Source organism: Balaenoptera physalus (genome assembly GCF_965194825.1).
Source record: "Balaenoptera physalus genome assembly, chromosome: 7".
NCBI lineage: Eukaryota > Metazoa > Chordata > Mammalia > Artiodactyla > Balaenopteridae > Balaenoptera > Balaenoptera physalus.
The window spans coordinates 117845867-117869636 of record NC_138886.1 but is presented as its reverse complement, the minus strand read 5'-3'; the positions used below and the strand labels follow the sequence as shown (position 1 = coordinate 117869636).

The 23770-nt window shown below is 44.2% G+C and overlaps 1 protein-coding gene across 4 annotated transcripts in view; it reads left to right on the top strand.

The window, feature by feature from the left end:
- Window positions 1-23770, top strand: part of GALNTL6 (polypeptide N-acetylgalactosaminyltransferase like 6) — a 1158938-nt gene that overhangs the window by 1107686 nt on the left and 27482 nt on the right. For all 4 annotated transcript variants that reach the window (XM_082468905.1, XM_082468902.1, XM_082468903.1 and 1 more), the window contains one exon: window positions 22822-22938. In XM_082468905.1, the coding sequence (XP_082325031.1) occupies window positions 22822-22938 (117 nt within the window). The remainder of the gene's footprint in view (window positions 1-22821; window positions 22939-23770) is intronic.

The following is a 23770-nucleotide window of genomic DNA, read 5'->3' as shown; positions in this document are numbered from 1 at the left end:
AAACAGAGAAAAGTGGGCTGCGTGTTTCGTTGCTCCAGAAAGTAAGGAAGGGAAGGAGCGATTAACGGCTGACGTGGGTCTGATCAAAAGGACACAGGCGTCAGCTAAGCGTTCCCACCTGCCATAGGTGGGAGGCTATGAACATCCAAAAAGTGACCCAATTAATTAAAATATACTAAATATACAAAAAGCTGTAAATTCATAAGAGGCAGGGAGGTGAGAGAGAAACAAAATAGAGTCCACTGAACACCACTGCAGTTGACAGGACACCAAATCATTACTCTGAAAAATAGACATTTTAAAGGGAAACAATGAAGCAGTTTTCTCACTATTCGAGTATAATATGTATTTCAGGGTGTCCGAGGAGCCCTCGTGGTTGAGAGTTTTTTATACAGATTCTCAGGTAATAAATTGAAACAGAAAGATAGAGTTCAAAAAATCAACATTTATCAACCCCTAATCCCATAACTGATTCAGGAAAGAATTCATCATTGGATGATTAAACCCTTAGACAAAATAGGGAATGAAAACAATCAAATTATCCAGCTACTGTCACCTAAGCCCAGTGATCAATTTTAGCTTCATTAAAAGTGAATCACACAGACATGCTGATAAGACACAATGTGACAGCTGGAAAACCAAGAACCAGGTCTGAAATAATCTTTTAAAAACAATAACAGCAATAACAACAACAAAACCAAATCTGAATTTAATAAGCTTTTAAATGTAAATTCAGTTCACAAGAAATTCAGGGAGTAGCAGAGGAGGATAAATAACATCTCAGACCAAACCTAGAATTTAAGAACCTAATTCCTTCACTAAGTCCATACAGGGAGCGGGGAACTGTTCTAGATTATGAGACATTCACAAGGCTCTGTGGAGCTTAACAAACACACACAATGAAATGGAACTTGTTTGGATCTAGAATACAATACAATACAATAGAAGTAGAATAGACTAACTGAAAAGAGGCATTTTTAGACGATCAGGGGAATTTGAATATGGGCTAGGTATTTGATGACACTAACTTTTGTTAATTTGCAGATATGTGGGAAAATGTTTCTCTCTCTCCCTCTCCCTCTCCCTCTCTCTCTCTCTGTCTCTCTCTCTGTCTCTTTCTCTCTCTCTCTTTCTCTCTCTCTCTCTCTCCCCATCTCTTTGCTCTCTTTTTCGCTGTCTCTCTCTCTCTCTCTCCTGGAGAAGATTAAACCATTTAGGGGTGAAATGACAAGATACGTAGAGTTTGCTTTAAAATTATCCAGCAAAAAAGGGCGGAGGTTAAGAAGTGAACAGATGAACAAGTATGGCAAAATGCTGATGGTTTTCAAACATCAGTGACTGGGACACAGCAATTTTCATAATAAGTTTTTTTGAATGCATGGCCTTTGAAGGAATGTGGGAACGCAATAACAATAGAGAAATAGTTACATTTTGGTGACACTGTAGTCACAGCTAGACATCACCATTTTATTTTATTTGTACCCTAGAGCCAAAAATCATTATACTGGAACCATCATCATACCTACCATGTTTGAATGGCATAATGCCTCAATAATACAATATTTTACTCAGATTTTCGTACTTAGGATGTTTATTACCTTTGCCTGAGAACTGGTGTGGAATAACATGAGACAAGATGCCATAAATATATGAGCAGATGTCACCCTTTTGTCTGCCAGAATCCCTCTCTCTCTCTCCCTCCCTCCCTCTCTCTCTCTCTCTCTCTCCCCCTCCCTCTCTCTCTCTCTCTCCCTCTCTCTCCCTCTCTCTCTCTCTCTCCCTCCTTCTCTCTCTCCCTCCCTCCCTCTCTCTCTCTCTCTCTCCCTCCCTCTCTCTCTCTCTCTCCCTCCCTCTCTCTCTCTCCCTCTCTCTCTCTCTCTCCCCCTCCCTCTCTCTCTCTCTCTCTCTCCCTCCCTCTCCCCCTCCCTCTCCCTCTCTCTCTCCCCCTCTCTCTCGCTCTCTCTCTCTCTCTCTCTCATTTCTAAAGGTTGGAGCACTGGTTCTTAGCTGTCTAGAAAACTTTCTTCTTTCTCATCAGTAAAATAAAATTAACTTTTGAAATCATATAATGATTAGTAAAATATATAGAATAGTTCATGTTTTCAAAATGCTTACTCTTATTGACTTAGTTCTCCAAACATACATGAAACATATAGTCCAATTATTCACCATTTAACTAGATAGCAACAGAGACCACACTGGTATTAAAAGAAAGAATGGAAAAAAATATCACCATGTTCACAGGAGATGCTAGTCTCCACAATCAAAATCACTATGTAGCAATCCGAGTCAAAATAATACTATTTAGAGGAAATAAAGTAGACAAAGATTATAGACCTAAAAAGCCCTGAGACACAGAAGTCACATAACTGCACAGGTGAAGCGTGGTGTGAGGCAAGGCTTCTCACGTGCACACAGACATGCCTGGAGGTGCTCAGCCCCATGCCCAGCAGCACCAGAGACACGGGAAAGCACTTCATGGCTCCCCCCAACATCGAGTTTACATAAAGCTTGGCAGGAAAATGATACTGTATGAAAAATAACACTGATACGAAATGCGCACGTTAAAGAATAGAATGCACAATACAGAACAGTTTTTTAAATAAAAATATTTAGTCAAGAAGATGCTGTATTTCAATCCAAGACTGCCAGCTCCCCAGATACACGTGCACCTGCCATCAGCCTGGTCCTCGGGGAAATGTTTGGGGACCACCAGCCTAAGGAAAAGGCTGGATGGATGAAACTGACCCTCCTCTTTGAAGACCCAGAAACTTAATCTTTTCTGGGTCTCACAATGATCAGATCTCAAGAGAATCACTCGCCTCAACTGAAATGCACATGGCTGAGAACAATACCAAGACGTCCAGTATTAATTGTCAATGAATCTGTCAACAGACGAATGGATAAAGAAGATGTGGTACATATATACAATGGAATATTACTCAGCCATAAAAAGGAATGAAATTGGGTCATTTGTAGAGATGTGGATGGACCTAGAGACCGTCATACAGGGTGAAGTAAGTCAGAAAGAAAGAAAGAAAAACGAGTATCATATATTAACGCATAAATGTGGAACCTAGAAAAATGGTACAGATGAACCAGTTTGCAAGGCAGAAATAGACACAGATGTAGAGAACAAACATATGGACACGAAGGGGGGAAAGTGGGGAGGGGGGATGAATTGGGAGATTTGGATTGACATATATACACTAATATGTATAAAATAGATAACTAATAAGAAAAAAAACTGTCAATGAAAATGACAACTGTCACAAAGCTCAGAAGTCCACGTGTGAATAAAAGCAGCACGTCTGGCCTCAGAATGCTATGTATACACCAAACGTTCTCTAGAAACCTATCTATTGACTTTCTATGATAAAGCGCGGCGGCCAAGTGGAACAGAAAAATGTGAAATCCGTATCATCAGCACATCCTCGCCATGTAAGCAGACCAAGTAGGAGTCAGAAAGTTGTTTGGTGAACCTGAAGTCAGAACAAAGACAAAGAGAATATTTAACGCGTCACGGATGCCAATGGGTTTGGTTTGCCCGAAAGAGCAACACCGGAGTCTGTTGGCTATAACTGCCCACTTCATCTCCATCCCAAGGACAGCCCTGCTGTTGAGACGAGGGATATTCGCAGTAGGCGGTTGCCCTGGGCAATAGGTGGATGGCACTGCCAACATCCACCTCTCACTCACCCTTTCTGTCCTTCCATGACTGAGGAACCCTTCTCACCAACACATCCTTTCTTTTTTGTGTGCTGCTCCATTGAGGGGGGGACTGTGGAGCTTCGCTGGCCACCCTGTCTCTTCCAGGGGCTTACACAGCTGTCATCCGACCTATCACGTGTTCACTTCCATTGCTCTGGTTTCATTCTGCAGTATTAATGGGCCAAGCGCTGTAGCCATCACCACAGATGAACCGTGAGCACAGGAGACAGAGCTTTGCCCTCGTGTGGCCTAAGGGCTGGCGAGCCATAACGAGGGTGAGCCGTTTGCATCATTCTGAGGGACAAGCACCTCACTCACAGCACGCAGACTAAATGCTAGCGTTCTTGAAACCCTCTTCACTGGTCAGAACAGCTTCTGATGAGACCACGTCTCCACGCACACAAAAGGCCATGACAGAACTGTTCTTCTTCAGTGTTCCTGGGGACTAGCCTGTGCACCCCCGCAAAAAACAAACCCACAACGCATCCCCTTAAATTCATAGGCTACCTAAGTGAATACAAATGAGCCCATAAAATGTCACATTGCAGCAACTTCCAAAGGAAAATGCGGTAATCGAAGTGCAAAATATCCCTCAGCTTTCTTCATTCGTTTATTCTACAGACTTGATTGATCTCGCTTTGCCACACATCAAGCTCCATGTGCAAAGTTTTGACAAATACGATGATCTTATTTGCAAAGCAGAAATAGACACACAGACGTAGAGAACGGACAATACCAAGGGGGAAAGGGGGGGTGGGATGGATTGGGAGATTGGGACTGACACATATACACTGCTATGTATAAAACAGATAACTAATAAGAACCTGCTGCATAGCACAGGGAACTCTATTCGGCGCTCCGTGGTGACCTACATTGGAAGGAAATCCGAAAAAGAGGGGGTAGATGTATAGGTATAGCTGATCAACTTTGCTGTACAGCAGAAACTAACACAACATTGTAAAGCAACTGTACTCCAATAAAAATTAATATAAAAAAAACAAATACGAGAATAACAGGAAATGATCGTTGTTCTCGGTTTCTCAAAGTTCAGAACACACCCTGCGTTCTGCCGAACTCCCAGCCACCTCTGTTCGTTCACATTCCAGCTCCAACATTAATGGGATATGTTCAAATCAGGTGAGTTACTTTAATGTCTCAGTTTCTTCAGCAGTAAAATGAGAATAATAGTCCCTACGCTCTAGAGTTAGTGGAGGATTAACTGTAGTTATGCATGTAAAGCTCTTACTTCAAGGTCTGGCATATGGCAAGTGACCGACAGAAGCTTCCTGCCTGCACGGGCAGTGGTGATGGTATCCGCAGTATCTGCACATCCAGATTCATGGCTAAAGTAACTGGAGTTGTTGTGTTAACAGTCTGGCCATCTCAAAGCCAAAGGAATACAGAATAACCCAAAGATAATCATTCCACGTCTGCTATAGTTATTGACAATTAAATATCTAATTCCCATATCTAAGAGAGAAATTACACTTAATTCTGTTCCATGCCAAAGTGAAATGAGCAAGTATTTTCTCCTGAAGATAACTGGTTTTGTCTCCTCGAAAAGATCCAATTTTCAACAAACGTTTTGGATAGAAGATGCAAACTAAATAAAACAAGGGGGCTTCCCTGGTTGTGCAGTGGTTGAGAATCCGCCAGCCAATGCAGGGGACATGGGTTCGAGCCCTGGTCTGGGAAGATCCCACGTGCCGCGGAGCAACTGGGCCCGTGAGCTACAACTACTGAGCCTGCGCATCTGGAGCCTGTGCTCCGCAACAAGAGAGGCCGCGATAGTGAGAGGCCCGCGCACCGCGATGAAGAGTGGCCCCCGCTCGCCGCAACTAGAGAAAGCCCTCGCACAGAAACGAAGACCCAACACGGCCAAAATTTAATAAATAAATAAATAAATTTAAATAAAACAAGGAAAACTGAATATGGAAAAAGCAATTTCATTTGACAGTGTCAGCCCCAACCGTGACATTCTGAATGAGCAAATGGTGGGGGGAAGTTCAAGTTCATATCGAGTCTACACCTGGGTTACATGGAGCAGAAAATTGCAAGGGTCTCCCATTTTTCAGGTACTCCTTTCTTTCTTCTCTCTCTTGCTCTCTCTCCCTCTCCAAATGAACTATAAGATTGCTTATGAATTTAAAAGCAGACTTTGCCTCTTCCAGCTTATTAGTGCTTTCTCTGGTTTTAAGAACCCTCTGAGCTGCCCTGCTTGGTTACAAACACTGGCAATAGGCTGGAAAGCTCGGCCGTGACTACTTGTACATTAAGAAAACAATCTTGGTTAGTTTCTAAAGATGATAGTATGGGTTGGAAGGGAGTTAGTCTCGAATAAAGCGGGATTAGAGAGGGGAAGATAAAAATAAAAATGCTTATCACCTGCAACTACCTGCAGCTGGTTTTAATTTCCTCCCTGCAACCGGAAGTAATCCCAGTCTTTTGGGGGGATTTCCAGACAGCTCTCTCCTGAAACAATTATGTACCATCAGAGAAGAGCAGATCATGTTATATCTCTTCGTAAGATTTTTCCTTCTGTGTAAGTGGGGGTGAAATATGTTGTTGGCATGAGATATAGTAAGTTCTAAATGCATGGAGAAAATTTTATTCATTCAGAGGTCGTATTAAGCACAAGTCTCTTCCGATATCCACCTCAAAGCAAAGAAATTCAGTCCTGCTTATATGTCCCGCCATTACCTCCAGACCCCTTAGCTTGGCTTCTTCTCTTTCATGGATTTACAGAAAGTGAAAGCAACTTCCTAAATCACCATCAAGTAAGCACTGTATTTTTTTAATTATTTTTTAAAATTTATTTTATTTATTTATTTTTGGCCGTGTTGGGTCTTCATTGCTGCGCGCGGGCTTTCTCTAGTTGCGGCGAGCGGGGGCTACTCTTCGTTGCAGTGCGCGGCGTTCTCATTGCGGTGGCTTCTCTTATTGTAGAGCACAGGCTCTAGGCGTGTGGGCTTCAGTAGTTGTGGCACATGGGCTCAGTAGCTGTGGCTCGCGGGCTCTAGAGCACAGGCTCAGTAGTTGTGGCGCACGGGCTTAGTTGCTCCGTGGCATGTGGGATCTTCCCGGACCAGGGCTCGAACCCATGTCCCCTGCACTGGCAGGTGGATTCTTAACCACTGCACCACCAGAGAAGCCCTATTTTTTTATTACTGTGAAATATACATAACATAAAATTTACCTTTTTAGCTATTTTTAAACGTACAGTTCAGTGGCGTTAAATACATTCACACTGTTGTGTAACCATCCCCAGCATCCATCTCCAGAACTTTTCATCACCCCGACCTGAAACTCTGTCCCCAGGAGCCAACTCTCCATTCCTGCCTCCCCCACCCCCTGGTAACTTCTATTCTGCTCCTCGTTTCTATGGATTTGACTGTTTCAGGAAACTGAGAAGTAGAACCATACAATGTTTGTCCTTTGGGGGCTGGCTTTTTTCACTTAGTATAATGTCTTCAAGATTCATCCATGTCTTCAAGATTCATCCATGTTGTAGCATGCATCAGAACCTCATCCGTTTTTAAAGCAAAATAATATTCCCTTGTACGTATATACCACATTTTGTTTATCCATTCATCCATTAGTGGAAGCTTGGGCTGTTTCCAATTTGCAAAATTTGCAATTTTGGCTATTGCAAATAATGTTGCTATGAACATGGGTGTACAAATACCTGTTCAAGTCTTTGCTATCAATTATTTTGCATATAATTGCCTTTGGAGGGAGCACAGCCCAGTCAACACTTTGATTCTGGACTTCTGGCCTCCAAAAATGTGAGAGACTACATTTCAATCGTTTTAAGCCACCAAGATTGTGGTAACTTGTTACAGCAGCTACAGGAAACTAATATACCTTGGCTTCCTCATTGCAAAATAGAAATACAATCGTACCTACCTCAAAGAGCTGTTGTGACAGTTAAATGGAATAATCCATGGAAAGCCCCTAGCACAGGGCTAACACAGCAAGCTCTCAATGGAATGTTGGCTATTATTATTTACTGCTGTGGAAACCCTGATTTGCATTACAAATGGATAGAGGAGGCAATACAGTACCTAAGTCCTATGCAAGGCAGAGATTCAAGATGTTTTTTGCGTGAGACTGCTCTCAGCTGTTTTTTTTTAAAGCAAAAACTATAGCCATTTTCTTGTCTACCAACGCCCATGGGTACAGGGAAGTTTTCAGATCATGCATTCCAAAGAGCAAATTCTAAGCTCCCATGTGTCTGTGAAACAGTCTTTACGGGCCACCAGACATATAACGCAAGAATACTTTGTGTATATATATATCTTTCTGGAGAGTCCATAGCTTTCATCAGATTCCAAAAAGTTTAAAATCGCTTACATAAAATGATCCTGACAGCCTTGAATGAAAAGATTAAGACGGGGCTCAAAATATAAACCAGGCAAGCATCACATTCAGCTGGAGGGCCACCTGTGGCTCAAAAAGTCATTGCTGCAGGGAGATCAGCTCGGTCCTTTGTGACCACCTAGAGGGGTGGGATAGGGAGGGTGGGAGGGAGACGCAAGAGGGACGAGATATGGGGATACATGTATATGTATAGCTGATTCACTTTGTTATAAAGCAGAAACTAACACAACACTGTAGAGCAATTATACTCCAATAAAAATGTTTACAAAAAAAGTCACTGCTGGAGCTTTGCCCGTCACCTAATTCCAGCAATAAGAGGAGAGCAGTCAGGACTTGGGGAAGGGATTTGAGAGAGGAGTCCAAGCCAGGGGCTTTGTGACTCCAGCCATCTCCTGAATAGGCCTGGTGTGTGTGTGTCATAACAGGAAGTGGACATTCAGTGCATCCAACGAATAGGTCTAGCAATAAATTCCTTTGAAATCATTTGAAAAATTCAATGTTTAGTGAAGTCTCTTTGTAAAACCCTAAGATCAATTGCCAGAATAATAATAGCTGTCATTGTGACCCCTCTCATTCATCAGCAGAGAAACTAGCTAGAAAAACAGTTAACCTTTTTCTTTATTTAAAAGGCAATTATTGAGTAAGTACTATATGTTATGGACTAAATTATGTCCCCCACCTCCCAAATGCGTAAGTTGAAGCCCTAACCCTTCATCAATATAACTATTTGGACATAGGGCCTTCAAGGAGGTAATTAACATTAAATGAGGTAATAAGGGTGAGGCCCTAACCCTATAGGACTGGTGTCCTTGTAAGAAAAGACACCAGGTGCCAGAGAAAAGGCCATGTGAAAAGACAGTAACAAGGCTGCCGTCTTCATGCCAAGGAGGGAGGCCTCAGAGGAAACCAAACCTACCAACACCTTGATCTGAGACCTCCAGCCCCCAGAACTGTAAGAAACAAATTCCTGTTGTTTAAGCCACCCAGTTTGTGGTATTTTGTTATGGCAGCCCAGCTGATGAATTCATTATACACCAAGAACTACGCCAGGGGCTGGAGTTACAGAGATGGTTAAGGCATAGCTTCTCTCCAAGCTCACTGGCTTGAGGTAACACTGCAGGATCCTGCAAGAGACAGAACCAGCCCTTGGCCTCCCAAAGCCACCTGACACTAGGTTGAGCCTGCCAAACTTCCTCTTGAACTTGCCTGGACCGGCTGTTTAGGTTGTATGTGGACCCAGACTCATTAGACCAGAACTAGACTACTGCTGGCTTTCTTTAAGACCTCTTCTGTTTTGTTCTGCATTGTTTTGTTTTGTTGTTCTGTTCTGCTCTATTTTCAGGGAAAAATAACATCTCACTCTCTCCCAGAGAAAGGCTAACTCACAGTCTCATCAAACCCCAATTAGCTCGTTCTCAGAACTATCCACCCATTGAGTCTGTCCTGATTAATTACATTCAGTTAAGAAATTTGAGAGGAGGGAGATTATGCAAAATGCTCAGATTACAAGGAAATGTGATATTATCATTCAGAAAGCTGACCGGAGCATTCAAGCGTTCAGAGATTATTACACTGGTTTTTGCATGAGACGGTGCTCCAGGGTGGAATTTCTGGTGTCACTGGTTTGGAGAGAGAACATTTGCTTTTTCATAGGAAATATTAAACAGTTTTCTTATTAGTTTTGCACGAATTTCCCTTGATACAGGACACAGTGGTGGAATGCTGGTCAGTGTGACTCAGAATTTTAAGGCTGGCCTCCGAAGCTCACTATTTCTGTTCCCCATCTGTTTGATTTTGTGTCAGATGGTAAGAAGGAGAGTGGGAGTATTTTTATCACCACTCAGCTTTGTCCTCTACAAAATGGAAATGTTACGGCTTCATAATCGAGGGCCCGCAAAGAAATATTTCAGGGAAGTAGTTATACCATGTATTACACTACTAGTTGGTATCCCAAATGCAATTTGACATTTTCACCTTTTTTCCCCTTAAAGACCCAAGTCACCTCTTTTAATATGGTGTGTTTAACAGTGATGAAATTTAGAGTAGAAAACTCAGACCCTGAATTATCTTACTTGAAAATAAGGACAATTTGCTGACCTTCCTTAGAAGGATGGCTATTAAACTCACGAATGAGTTCAAGAGAACCTACTTCTCCAGAGAACTTTAAAAGCCCACAGATGATTATGTGTCTCAGGGATTTTGCTGCAATCCTGTCCAGGTCTAAGGGTCACATCCTTCTCAGAATCAACTCTATGAATTTGAATGCAGATGTTCATTAACTAACAGTCCTGAATTTTACACAAGAGCTTAACATCCCTCTACTCGATACGCTTTTCAACCTGCCCACATTTCCATGGCCTGACCTGAATTCAACAGGAAGAGATATTTTATCTGGACACCATGTTGTATGAATCATCTCTCAAGTACTAAAAAAGCTGCTTTATTTTCGACACCCGTGGCTATTACCCTCAGATCCTTGAGGATGATGTTGGAAGTGGATTTTCACGATTACCCTGGAGCACATCGGAGATTTACTGGCAAATCATAGATGAACGCAGCAATTGGCAGGAGTGTTTTCGTATTCCTAGAACAGCACTCCAGGGGAAAATGACAGGAATAGGAGATGTCAAGGCATTCGTTAAAAGATGAGGTGTACGACGGGGCCGAGTCTGCGGAGATGGCTCCGAGCTGCTTTCCGAGTGTGGGGACAACCACCTTGCCGGGGTGTCTTCCCACGATCTCGGCAGAGATGGGGCCACACTGCACACGAGCCAGCTTCTCCCGAAGGCACTGCCTTCAAAGCGGCATCTCCGCTCGTAAACCCCCTTGACACACGTTGGTGCTGTTAGCAGCGTGGGAAGTGGTCTTCTCCTAGATCCCTTCTCTGCACGGACTACTCGTATTAACTCCCGACTCTCAGATCTCCTTCTGGCAACTTTTCCTGTAGATACTCTTGAACTCTCCCTGTAAAATCTACCTTCAGGTCTCATTTCCCCTCCTCCTGTTCAGCGTTAATGGACTAGTCTGAGTTTTGTAAATTGCAGGGAGAAAACCAGGGCATGCGTGACTCTGTTCATCTCCTAAGCTACTCCTTACACTTTACCCAAAAAAGGTCTGCTTTCATGTGTCTGACATACAGTGCGCTTTTGTCTCATAACGTGTGTGTGCATAACTCACACCAAAGCGTGAATAATCGCTGCCTGAGCTCTCAGAAACTTTTGCTCGGCCAAGCCAGTCGGTCACTGGCTTTTGCCAGCCGTGCACCCCTTCGAGGATGTGTACTAAACTAGTTCCGTCCTTGATTTTGTGAAATTACAACACCAAAACCTAAGGGGAAAAATCCAACCAAAAAAAAAAGAAGAAAAAAAAAATCATAGTTACTAAGAGTTCGTATTCTTGTGTGCTCCAGAGATCACAATTGTTCCGTCTTCTCTGCTTTGCAAAGGATATATAAGTCATCACTATTCTGCCGTTTTCTAATTTTTCTTTTCGGAAAGTGGACTTTTTTAAAAAGCCAGATTCAAAATCTAGGGTCTCGTGCAGAGGTCAGGAAATGCTTCCTCCCCTTAACCCCCCCGTGATGCCTTCTCTGGTACCAGCACCCCTTCCCCCCACCCAGAGTCCAGCCATCGTGGGCAAGCAGCTGGGCCCCTTCAGCCCTGGACCTGGACCACTGGTCACTTCTCCATCCCTGGGCTGCCAGCGCTTTACCAAAGCTCCCTGATCGTTAAAGTGGTTTTATTTCTTTTTTGTTTTTTCTTTTTTCTTTATTGAAGTATAGGTAATTTATGATGTGACACATCGTATTATTTGTAATGGCTACAAAGTATTCCATTGTATGCCTCTATCATAATGTATTTAAACAATTCCCTATCAATGGATAATGGATATTTATGTTGCTTTGATTTTTTTTTTTAAGTGGTTTTATTTCTAACACTGCTTCAGCTTCTCTACCTCAGTCAGACTCCAACCCAAATTTGGACTAAGATCACTTCTTTTCTAAACCCAAGGATTCATAGCTTTCTTTCATCTCCATGTATCCCTTTGAGCTCAGTAAAGCATTTACCACAGATTTATCACCCCAAACTGCACTTTTCTGGTGAATTAATTATATCCATTTCCATAATGTGGTGTAAGAGCTCAGATCTAGGGATCAGAGACATAGGTACAAATCCCGCTTGCCATCTACCGGTCGTATAATCATGGACAAACCATTTAATTTCCCAGAGCCTCAGTTGCCACTGGGAATGGATACATAGCACAGCAGTGGTGCAGTTGAAGAAGTGAAATAGTGGTTGTGAAAGCTCCCAACTTAGTATGAAGTAGGTACTCTCATTTCTCTTCCTTCTATCAGAGAAAGTTGCTTATCATAACTCTAATAAGTGGTTTGTTTACACAAATCTTCCTCCGTATCTATTTGCGCAAATCAAAATGTTCTTGGTGATTAATTCTTAATCTGAAAGCTCTATTCTGACACTGGATATCGTTGTTTCACAAACAATACTCACAATTCTTCATTTCAAGTGGCAGGACATAGTTTTAGAAATAGACTATTTGGAGCAGAACACATACAAGTCTGCAGGCCCTATGGTAATACTTCTGCCATGGGCTCATCGTTTTCTTGCATAATGTAAGCCAGGCTACCGAAATGAGCAGTTCCAGTAGGTCCCAGGGCAAGAGAGAGATGCCAAAGCAATTAAGTTTATGGTAAATTCAGAAGAGGAAAATGTGCGTACGATAGGAAGAAAATCTCTGTGGGCTTAATTTCTAGGAAAGGCAGGAGTCGTCTCTGCCAGCAGCCACGGGACGCCACTAGCATGGCGCAATTAGGGGTGGAATGATCTGCTCTAGCAGAAATAGTGTGACGGCCACAAGGCAGAACCTTCCACAGCGAAGGTCCTAGAAGGATAATGAGAGCGTTTTCCGTACTTTGCATTTATATGCTGGGGTTTTTTAAAAGTTTTGTGGAGTATAGTTGATTGCCAATGTTGTGTTAGTTTCAGGTGTACAGCAAAGTGATTCAGATTATATATATATATATGTATATTCTTTTTCAGATTCTTTTCCATTATAGGTTACTACAAGATACTGGGTACAGTTCCCTGTGCTCTACAGTAGGTCCTTGTTGTTTATCTATTTTATATACAAACGTGTGTATATTTTAATCCCAAACTCCTCCTTTATCCCTCCCCTTCCATCTGCTGATTTTAATTTCTAAAAGCACCTCACAATTTTTTTTATCTGCCTCACATGAATTGGGGAGAGCTCATATATAATTCTGTCCTCAAGTCTCCCCATCCCAGAAAGGTTGTTCCGTGTTAATTCTGCTTTTCTTCATTCCCATCGAGGTCAAGCTTCCTGAAAGAGGAGTTTGCATTGGTTGTCTCCCATTTTTCCTCTGTCCACTTGGCCATCTGTCTCCTGCCTTCACTGACCTTGGAAACTGAAACCGTCCTTGGAAAGGCCCCTGGGAACCTCCTAGCGGCCAAGTCCGACGGCCCCTCCCAGCCCCCCCTGACCTCACTAAGGAATTTGACCATGCTGACCCCCTCCCACCTCCACGTCCACTTCTTGAAACCCTTCTCTCTGGCTCTCCTCTTACTTTCCCGGCTTTTTCCCGACAACTCGTTCTTTGCCTGCTTCCCAGAGAAACCACTCCCCGAATTCCACTCTCAACCCTCCTCCTCCTCTTTGCTGTGCAATATCACACCCTCCTCTGACTCCAACTATTACTCAGTCAGATTCCAGGCAGGAGGCAGAAATCACACCTGTAATCTGAACAGGGAAATCTTCATGGGCAGAAAAGCATTAACTAGTAAAAGGGGTAAAATGGACTTTAAAGGGCACAGAAGTAGCCACCTTCAGGGAACGTGAGCAAGGCGGGAACTCAGAGGCTTAGGCGAGCCCACCCCTCCCCCTTCCCCTCCCCACCCCTCCCCCACTCCTCCCCTCCCCCACCTCTCTCCTGCCCCTCCCCCTCCCCACCCCTCCCCCACTCCTCCCCTCCCCCTTCCCCTCCCCACCCCTCCCCCACCCCTCCCCTCCCCCTCCCCTCCCCCTCCCCTCCCCCTCTCTCCCTCCCCCACCTCCCCCAGCAAGGAGGAAGGTCAGGCCTCCTTTGCTGGGTGTGGCCGCTGCAAACAGCGCCGCCAGGTGGTGGAGAGGACACCCGCAGGAGGCAGGAGCCCCGCGAAGCCATGAGGGCCTCTCAGGCGAGGCCGCTTCCTTCTGCCCCGCCCCACACGCCCACGTGCTGATACACCTGGGGAACAGGGCACGCGAAAGAAGGAAAGAGCCTTCCTCCTGCTCTGCACCCCCCATTAGTAAAGCCTACAGTTGTAACCGGTGCGAGGAAAATGTCTACAGGGTCCACCCTGAGTACCACAAAGCAAGGCAGAGGGGGTAGGTGTGGCGTTGAGAGGCGATGTCTTAATAATCGGCGTAGTGGATGATTTCCAAATCTGAATTTCTTACCCTGACCTCCCTCCCAAACTTCAGACTGTCTGTGTATGGATGTCACCAAGACACCTCAGACTCAGCACATCTTCATTATCCACAAGCAAACGATTGTCAAGACCTGCAAATGTTCTCTGAAAAAAAGATGTGTCTGCAGTACACCTCTCCCTTTGAATACGTACACATTCTTTGGGTACATTCTATCACTACCTCTACCAGAGTTCAGATTCTCATTATCGATTAGAACTGGTGCCTTTGCTCACAACAGCATTACTCTTCATCTCCCTTTCCCATTAACACCAGAATTGACTGCCTAAAATAAGATTTTCTTCTCAAAAACTTCTAATAATTCTCTCTGCCAACAGCACAAGGTCTACATTGCTTATCTTGGTATTTGCGACCTTCCCCAAATGGCACCAATCTACCCCCCCCCCCAGCCTCATCTTTCTATGCATCTCAATACTGCTTCTGCTAGTACTACAATAAAGCTAACATTTATGGAGCAATTAGTATGAACCAGACACTAAAGCAAGCACCTTTTACGTATAATCTCATTTAATCATCACATCAAATTTATCATGTATCATTATTATCATCTTCATTTCACAGAAGAGTAAACTGAGGCAAAAAGAAGCTAAATAAGTTTCCTAAAGTCCCACAGCTAGTAAATGGTGACATCAAACTCTAAACCCAGGCAGTCTAATTCCAGAATCTATACTCCTATATACATTATATTTCTTTCTAAAAATAAATACACGTAAGAATAAATTTAACCAACAGGGCAAAAGACATATACAAACATTACTGAAAGAAATTTTAAAAGATCTAAATAAATGTTCATGGATTAGAAGACAATCTTGTTAATACGACCCAAAAATACTATGGCAACACTACTCAAAGAAATCGACAGGCAATCCCTATCAAAACTCCAAGGGCTTTTTTTTTTTTGCAGCAATAGAAAAACTCATTCTGAAGTTCATATGGAATCTAAAGAATCCTAATAGTCAAAACAATCTTGAAGACGAAGAACAAAGTTGGAGGACTCACACTTCCTGATTTCAAAATGCAACACAAAGCTACAGTAATCAAAAATGTGTGGTACTCTGATGATCCAGCAAGCCCACTTCTGGGTATATATTCAAAGGAAATTAACCAACCAAAAACCAAGAAGCAAGTAAATGTGAACTATCTGTCATACCGGCATTTCCTGATTGGATAACTTATGCTTTAGTCTTCCTCTCCCAGGAAGGCAAAGGTTGGTAAACTTAGACTCGCCCAGCAATTAATCTTCTAATATTTTATCCCATTTGAAATGACCCAGATAGTCAATGAATTCTCTTTATTTAACTTAGTTTAGTTTCAAGTTAGCAAAATCTGGAGGGACTATTTTAGACAGACATTCTCAAAACATAATTATTCCTATAGAGTTTACCTAAAAGCTCTTATCTCATTTACATTTAAGTTTCATCGTATCAAGTTATTTTCCTTGCTGACAAATTTGCAACAGATATAATAAGGTCTTGTTTGACCTCTTGTCTTATTTGACCTCTAGTAAACCTAGGTACAACAGAAGTATTATACTTAACACTGATGACTCTAAAAACATGTCTATATCAATCAAACCAACAAGCTTCAGTAGCTTCAATAACAGATATCAATTCAGTACTGAATATTTCCCAGATCACATGAACCTGAAATTCATTCTATGTCTGAGAATTCATATAAGCTTGTAATTTCTTTTAAGCAAATAAACAGAGCTCATCCACAAACCAATCTTGGCAACGCCACCTAGAAGCAGAGACACCTTATATTTATAAGGTACACATAGTCATGCATATATCTCTACAGACACAGAGATCTCACAGTTTTCCTGCTACAGCTTAAAAGGCCTCTCTCTTTTGTCTTCACTCTCAGGGATTAAAGTTCCTGAGAGCCCAGGTAGATCATTTATATCTCAAAAGGCACAGGGAGAGAAATACCAATTCCACCTAGAAAGCCAAATTCCTCTAACAGCATAAGCAAAAACCCATTTTAGAATGTCAAAGGCTTCCCATCTTGGCCATTTTCACGGCTTTTTTTTTAGTTTCTAAAGAGCCGATTCAGTTTAAACAAATAACAGGAATAGAGAATAATCCGTATCATTCACACACATGCACACGCCTCACTTGCAGAGGAACAGCAATCAGCATTCAAGCTAACGTTCGCCGCGGCTCTTAGCTCAGCCTCCGTGGCCTTTCTTAATATAAAAGGCAATGGCCAGCCCACAGCTGTGGCCAATATCTCTGCAACAGCCGTAGGGGCGTCTAGGAGTTCTCTGTACTCTCTCGGCGGCCCCCATTCATCAAGGACAGGCACTGCAGGACCCCGATACTAGTGGACGGCCACCCCAGGGTTACCCCCCGAAACTTTCAGGCCCCACGTGTTAGTGGTCGACCCCAAAACTTTCCATTCCCAGTCCTAACTTCCCGACATCTCTCTGCTCACGGGCGTTTCCTCCGTCTCCTGGCTGTTCCACCAAACGTTGGCCTGCACCCTGCAGGCCTACAAGACCTGTACCTGCCCAGCTTTAAGACGGAAGGAAGAGCCCGGAGTCAGCGACAGAGGCATCAGTGGTTAATGCATAGGGGAGCTTACATGTCTGAGGCAGGGTCCTGGGGCCACTCCCCACTGTGAACGGTGGACGGCGGGCAGGACATGGAGGCAGTCTTGGCTCCCAGCGGCAGGGGGAAGCCCAGTTATAGGGGGATTGATGTCAGGTGAGCTCGTCGGTTACCAGGGAAACCAGCAGAGGAGAACACCCCTTCCCTCCCATTGGCTGAGGTATCACGGTGGAGACGTTCTGATCTCAAGGTTAGAACAATCACCAGCTGCGGCCGGGCAAGTACGTAGGGAGGTCGGTCATGTGAGTCTGGTGGTAGCGATCAAAAAGAAGTAACTGTTAAACGCTAGCGGATCCCTTGTAACACGTGCTGGGCCTGGTTGTGAGTAGAATGCAGCACACATTCAAGGTAGGAATGAGACGAACAAAGTCTGAGGATCTAATGTAAAACACGCTGACTGTAGCTGATAACACCGAATTATACAATTGAAACTAGCTAAGCAAGGAGAACTTGAATGTTCTTACAAAAAAAAAGATAAATATGTGACGTGATGGCTGTGTTAATTAACTAAATGAGGAGAATCCCTTCACAAAGTAAACGTATATTCACTCACCACAAGGCATACTTTAAATATCTAATTTTAGGACTTCCCTGGTGGCCAGTGGGTAAGAATCCACCTGCTAATGCAGGGGACACGGGTTCCAGCCCTGGTCTGGAAAGATCCCACATGCTGCAGAGCAACTAAGTCCGTGCACCACAACTACTGAGCCCGCGCGCCTAGAGCCCGTGCTCCGCGACAAGAGAAGCCACCTCAATGAGAAGCCCGTGCACCGCAAGGAAGAGTAGACCCCGCTCGCGGCAACTACAGAAAGCCCGCGCGCAGCAGCAAGGAAGACCCAATGCAGCCAAAAATAAATTTTAAAAACTAATAAAATAAATAAATATCTAATTTTATATGGCAATTATACCTCAAAGCTGAATTTAAAAAAATAAAAAGGTTTATGGGCTCTCAGAAGAGAAATCCTTTCCCCACTTTACTAGTCAAATTCAATCAAAGCTGCAAGACCCTGAAAGAAAACTGGCCCCATCAGGTGTATTGGCAGCTGAGGTGCCTGCGAAGCCCTCTCGGTGCTACAGCATGCCGTGGGCACCAAAAAGGTCACAGTTTTCCAAGAATGAAAAAATAAATTATCACCAACAGAACTCTGGGATTTGAAGAAATGTTGTCCATAGGAAGGAGAATCACTAAGCAACAGTTTTTGGAGCCCATCAATAAAATGATGGACGTCTCTGCAGCTGTCTTCACGGTATTGAGGACCTTGACCCCACCCGGGGGTCTTCATCTCCCCCAGACATGCCCCGCCCAGTGAGGACACCATGCCAGAGGGGCTTCAGGAATCATTGGTCCTGATGCGCCAGGCCTTTCTGGATCACAAGGGACTAAACATGCTTTCAAAGAAGGGGACAGATTTTTGGAGGGTTGAATTCGAATTTATTTTTATGAATTTTTTAAACTGAGATATAATTGACCCGTAACATATTACTTTCAGGTGTCCACATAATGATTTGATATTTGTACATATTACAAAATGATCACCGCGATAAGTCTAGTTAACATCTGTCACCACAGAGTGACTAGTTTTCTTGTGATGAAAGCATTTAAGACCTACTGTCTCAGCAGCTTTCAAATATACAACACAGTACGGTTAACTATCCTGACCGTGCTGTATATCACATCCCCAGGACTTATTTATTTTATAACTGGAAGTCTGTACCTTTTTTTAGCATTTTCTGGGGGGGGCCCCGCACCGTGCGGCATGTGGGATCCCAACCAGGGATCGAACCTGCGCCCCCTGCATTGGAAGCTTGGAGTCTTAACCACTGGACCGCCAGGGAAGTCCCCTGGAAGTCTATACCTATTGACCCCCTTCACCATTTCACCCACAAATCCTTTTTTATTTTTCACTGTATACCAGTATCTAGCATAGTGGCTGGGACATACCATGTACTTAATGTTTGTTGAATGAGTCACGAACGTACTACTTCTTACTTAAAACACCCCGAGTCTATGGGGGGCGAGAGGATAGCAAAGCATGCTCTAGCGTTTGTTGAGTTGAGGCGAGTCTCTCTTCGACAACCAACTGAATTACCTGCCAGCCACCTCGACATTTATTTCACACGCCCCTTCTCCTGTGCCTCTTTTATAAAACCTCTCGTGTTGGGGAGGAAAAGCCAAGGTTCCAGTTGAGCCTGACTTCTCTTGTGGACCTAAGAAATCCTTCACTCTCTGCCAGACCTTTTCCTAATCCTTGTCCAACAGGAGATTATCTCTGTACTCCTGTCATACACCTTGAGTCCTTTTTGCCCCATTTTTCTCCTGCTTCCCACCCATTCCTAGTCAAGCACCACCTCACTTTCTAATCCTGCCCCGTGTCTCTCAGATTCCTTGATGCAATTCTAGTGCTGCCGAGTCCCCGTGCTGGATGTCAGAGGAACAGAACAGGAAAATTCCCTGCTCTGCCCTGCCCTAGATCTGGGCGTGTGTTTGCCTGTGAACTGCTTTTCCTTCAGCAGCAAATACAGAGCCCACAGTGAAAAAGTCCAAATCATTTGTGTTTTTTCTTGCCTACTTTTTTTTAGAAAGAAAACTTGATTCAAATGGATAAGCAAGTATTAGGGTCCGTTCTGTTGGGATTTTACTCATCTGTTTATTATGACAGAGCTGTGCTTATGAGCCGAGGATGGGATGTGTGCTCTGGCTGAAGAGGTGGGAATGAAAACAGCAGCAGATGAGGCTGGCCTGATGAGTCTTGAGACCAGGTGCCCGCCTTGTCCTCTAGTGAGCTCTCCGCATCTCTTCTCTGGCACAATGATGGGCTGAAATCTACACAGATGTGGACAGTTATGGCTTGGAAACTTGAAATTTGGTTTCTGCAGCCATTTATCCCATTGTCTACACAGATGCCATTTGCCTGAGAATTTAGAACATTCAAGGACAGGAATTATGTATATAATTTATCAGTAATTTTACACTCATTTGAGGGTGCATATTCAAAAACTTTCTCGTTGACATGTACACACTATATTTAAAATGGATAACCAACAAGGACCTACTGTATAGCACAGGCAACTCTGCTCAATATTACGTAACAACCTAAATGAAAGAAGAATTTGAAAAAGAATAGATACATGTATATGTACAACTGAATCACTTTGCTGTACACCTGAAACTAACACAACATTGTTAATCAACTAGACTGCAATATAAAATAAAAAGTTAAAAAAAATTTTCTCATTGAAAAAAAAAAAAAAAGGAACATTCAAGAGTTTAGAAAAGGGTTTTCTCTACCCCTGCCAGAGCCCTTTCACGCTCATAGCATTTAGAAACAGAAAGAGGCCCTCTGATGGCTTTGGTGCAGATCCTCGGGCAGGTCTGGCAGATACACTGCCCGGCATCCCTGGCTGGTCCAGGTCCTTTTCTTCCCCGAGTTCTTCTCTTCCAAGAGCAGAGCCCGTGCAGCTGGTCCCTCTGCGGCCACGTGGCCATAAACCGATAGCAGCTGCTTTTCCCTCCCCGTGGATCCGAGCTCCTGGACTCAGGAGAGGGAACAAGAGTGCCCTGAAGGCGCCTTTAGCATCCCTTGACACTGGTTCTCTAAGAAGAGTGAGTCTGTGAATTCAGTGGCCAAGAGTAAAGCGAGAGCTCGGTCCAGAGTTCTCCCCGGCAGCCCTCGGGTGGAGCAGCTTTAGAAACCAACACCCTGGCCCCAGATAAGATCAGAGGGGCGCTGACGGAGGCTGGCCTCTGCAGAGAGATGCAGGCTCAGACTTCTGCCCCTCAGGATACTTCTCTTTCACCCAATAAACTGGATCACACACCTGGGAACTGAGTCCACAAAAGGCCTATTTTAAGCGTGGCTCCCCAGATTCCACAGTAAAATTCCTCCCTGGTGCTTGACTGAGGAGGTGGAGAAAAGGTGAAGGAAGTGGGAGTGACCGGGGTGCTTGCCGACACGGCCTAGTTCACCCCCTGTCCTTCAAGATCGCCCATGAGACTAAGAGAGTCAATTCATTTGCAAGGGGGGAGGGGGGGATTGGGGGGTGGCAAACATTTTCCCTCATTCAGCTTCAAATGTGGAGTCTATGGTGCCCAGGACAGTGCATAGAAAAGTGCTCGTGTGTGTCCACTACAGTGTGTCCACTTGTTTTTGCAAGAGTGTCCATAGCTCTCCTTGGATTCTCGGGGAGGTCTGTAGGCCAAAGTAGGTTCAGAACCGTTGCCCTGTGTCCTCCATTATTTCACATCCCCTGTCATCGGGGACAGACACCCCGAGAATAGTGGTCCAGTAGCAGAAGACAAGCCCCAGCTGTTGCCAAATTCTGTGGATAAGGAAACTGGAAACCACATTGATTCCCTCCTGAATGACACTATACCAGCCTCTACTCCTAAAGGAAGTGGAAATGAAACAGCTCTCTCCAGCACACCCCATCCAGGCGTCATTTATTCCATTCGTGACACCCAGTACATCACATGACAACCTCCTCTCTGCCTCACCACCCCATCCCAGGAGGATCAGGCCCCATTCAGGCATCCTTCCGTCCTGGAGAGACTCCTTATCTACTCATGCTGGGCAAAAGAACATAACGACTAAATGACTAAATGACTAAAACGATCACTTGAGTACATCCTGTTCTTGTTTCCATTCTTAGTGGTACCTAAAGGGATTATTATAATCCAGGACTCTACAAAGGCATGGAAAGGATTGAGATCCTTGAGCTTATCTAAGCAGACACACCTCAGTAACGAACTATAGACATGGCCCAGCTCTGCAGCAGGATGTGGGTCTGATGCCGACAGGAAGATTGGTGGAACCTTCACGCAGGAAGATCTGACGTGGGGATGTGTCTGCAACCAGACTTTTTCCATTGCTGTTTCTGCTGTTGATATTTTTCACCCCTTTTCCCACCCCCAACTATTCAGTTCTTTACATCCATGTTAACAAAATACTTGCTAAGAATTATGAGTGTTTTTTTCTCATTCTGCAACTTTTCAAAGTCCAGACATGATGTAGAGAACCTTCATCCAGTAGAGGATTACACCAACAGTACTATCCTTCCTGTTTTGCTAACAGTCTAGGATGGCATTAAGTTATCATCCAGGAGAAATGCTAAACCAGGATGACAGGTGCAGACAAAGACCATCCCAGGCCGCTGGGGGCGTCAGGTGGCCACCTCCTCGCACAGTGATCTCTCTCTTCCTCACAGCTTTTATCTGCACCACCTGCCTCAGAGCGGAGCTCTCCCAGCTAAGGTGGTGAAGGGAGAAGATGCTTTGAAGCAGGAAGATAACCAGTTCCAAGTTCAAGAACTACCTGAAAAAGAAAAATCTCCCATCTTACGGAAGTCATGAACTCCACGTTCATGCTCCTGGGTCATAGCTTCACACACTGCCTGGCTGAGATTTTGCTGTTCAATCTTCCCATGTTCTTTTACACGTAGACTGGGCAATGTTACAGTTAATCCTCTGATTTCTCTCCATAAATTGCATATAAATTTAAGGCATCATTCAATCATCATGTAATCAAAAAAAAAAAAACCGAATCTCCACCAGGATTGTCAGGAGCCAGGGGTACAATGAAAAACAGCCCATCCTCATCCTGTCTTCTTTCCACAGCTTCGAAACGTGGCAGCAAACCTCTGCGTGGACAGCAAACACGGAGCCACAGGGACCGAGCTGAGGCTGGACGTCTGCGTCAAGGACGGTTCTGAGAGGACGTGGTCTCATGAGCAGGTGCGTCATGGGGGGAGGGGCTGAGGCGGGGCGGGGGCGCAGTGTGGGAACAAACCTCTAGGTGGGACCTGGGTGAGGCCCCGACAGGTCACCACCCAGCTCTGCAGTCAAGGGAATCACTTCACTTCTTTGCTTCCGTTTCTTCTCAGAACAGTCGTGATTGTTAATGAGATCATGTACAAAAATGTGCTTTAAATAATAGAAAGGGGGACTTCCCTGGTGACGCAGTGGTTAAGCACGCTCCCAATGCAGAGGGCCCGGGTTCGATCCCTGGTCAGGGAACTAGATCCCGCGTGCCGTGGAGCAACTCAGAGTTCGCATGCCACAACTAAGGAGCCCACGCGCCACAACTAAGGAGCCCACCTGCCGCAACTGAGACCCGGCGCAACCAGATAAATAGATAAAATAAATACTAAAAAAAATAAAATAAAAGGGTGGCAAAAGATAGACCATGCTTTTAAAAAACTAATAATAACAGAAAGGGTGGTAGAGATGTTGATTGTGACCCTAGTCTTCTATTTCCTCTCCCAGAATGGTAGTTTTCAAACCATGAAAAGCTTGTAGAGTGCTACGTAACTCTCCCAAGCAAATTTCATGGTTTTACTGAAAGACTCTCGGTTATTCTGTAAGTTTTTGTGACTTTCTCTAATCTTATTTTCCCCCTCTGGCTGTTTACTGAAAAGAATACTTTACATACACCTCTCATGGTAGCAGCAGTTTGTAATCTTACACACAAAGGATCACTTGGAGGCAATAACAGCCCAGCATGGACTTCAGGGGAGGCTTTAAGACTATTTATTGCTTTTGCTTGAAAAACATTGCAGAGCAACTC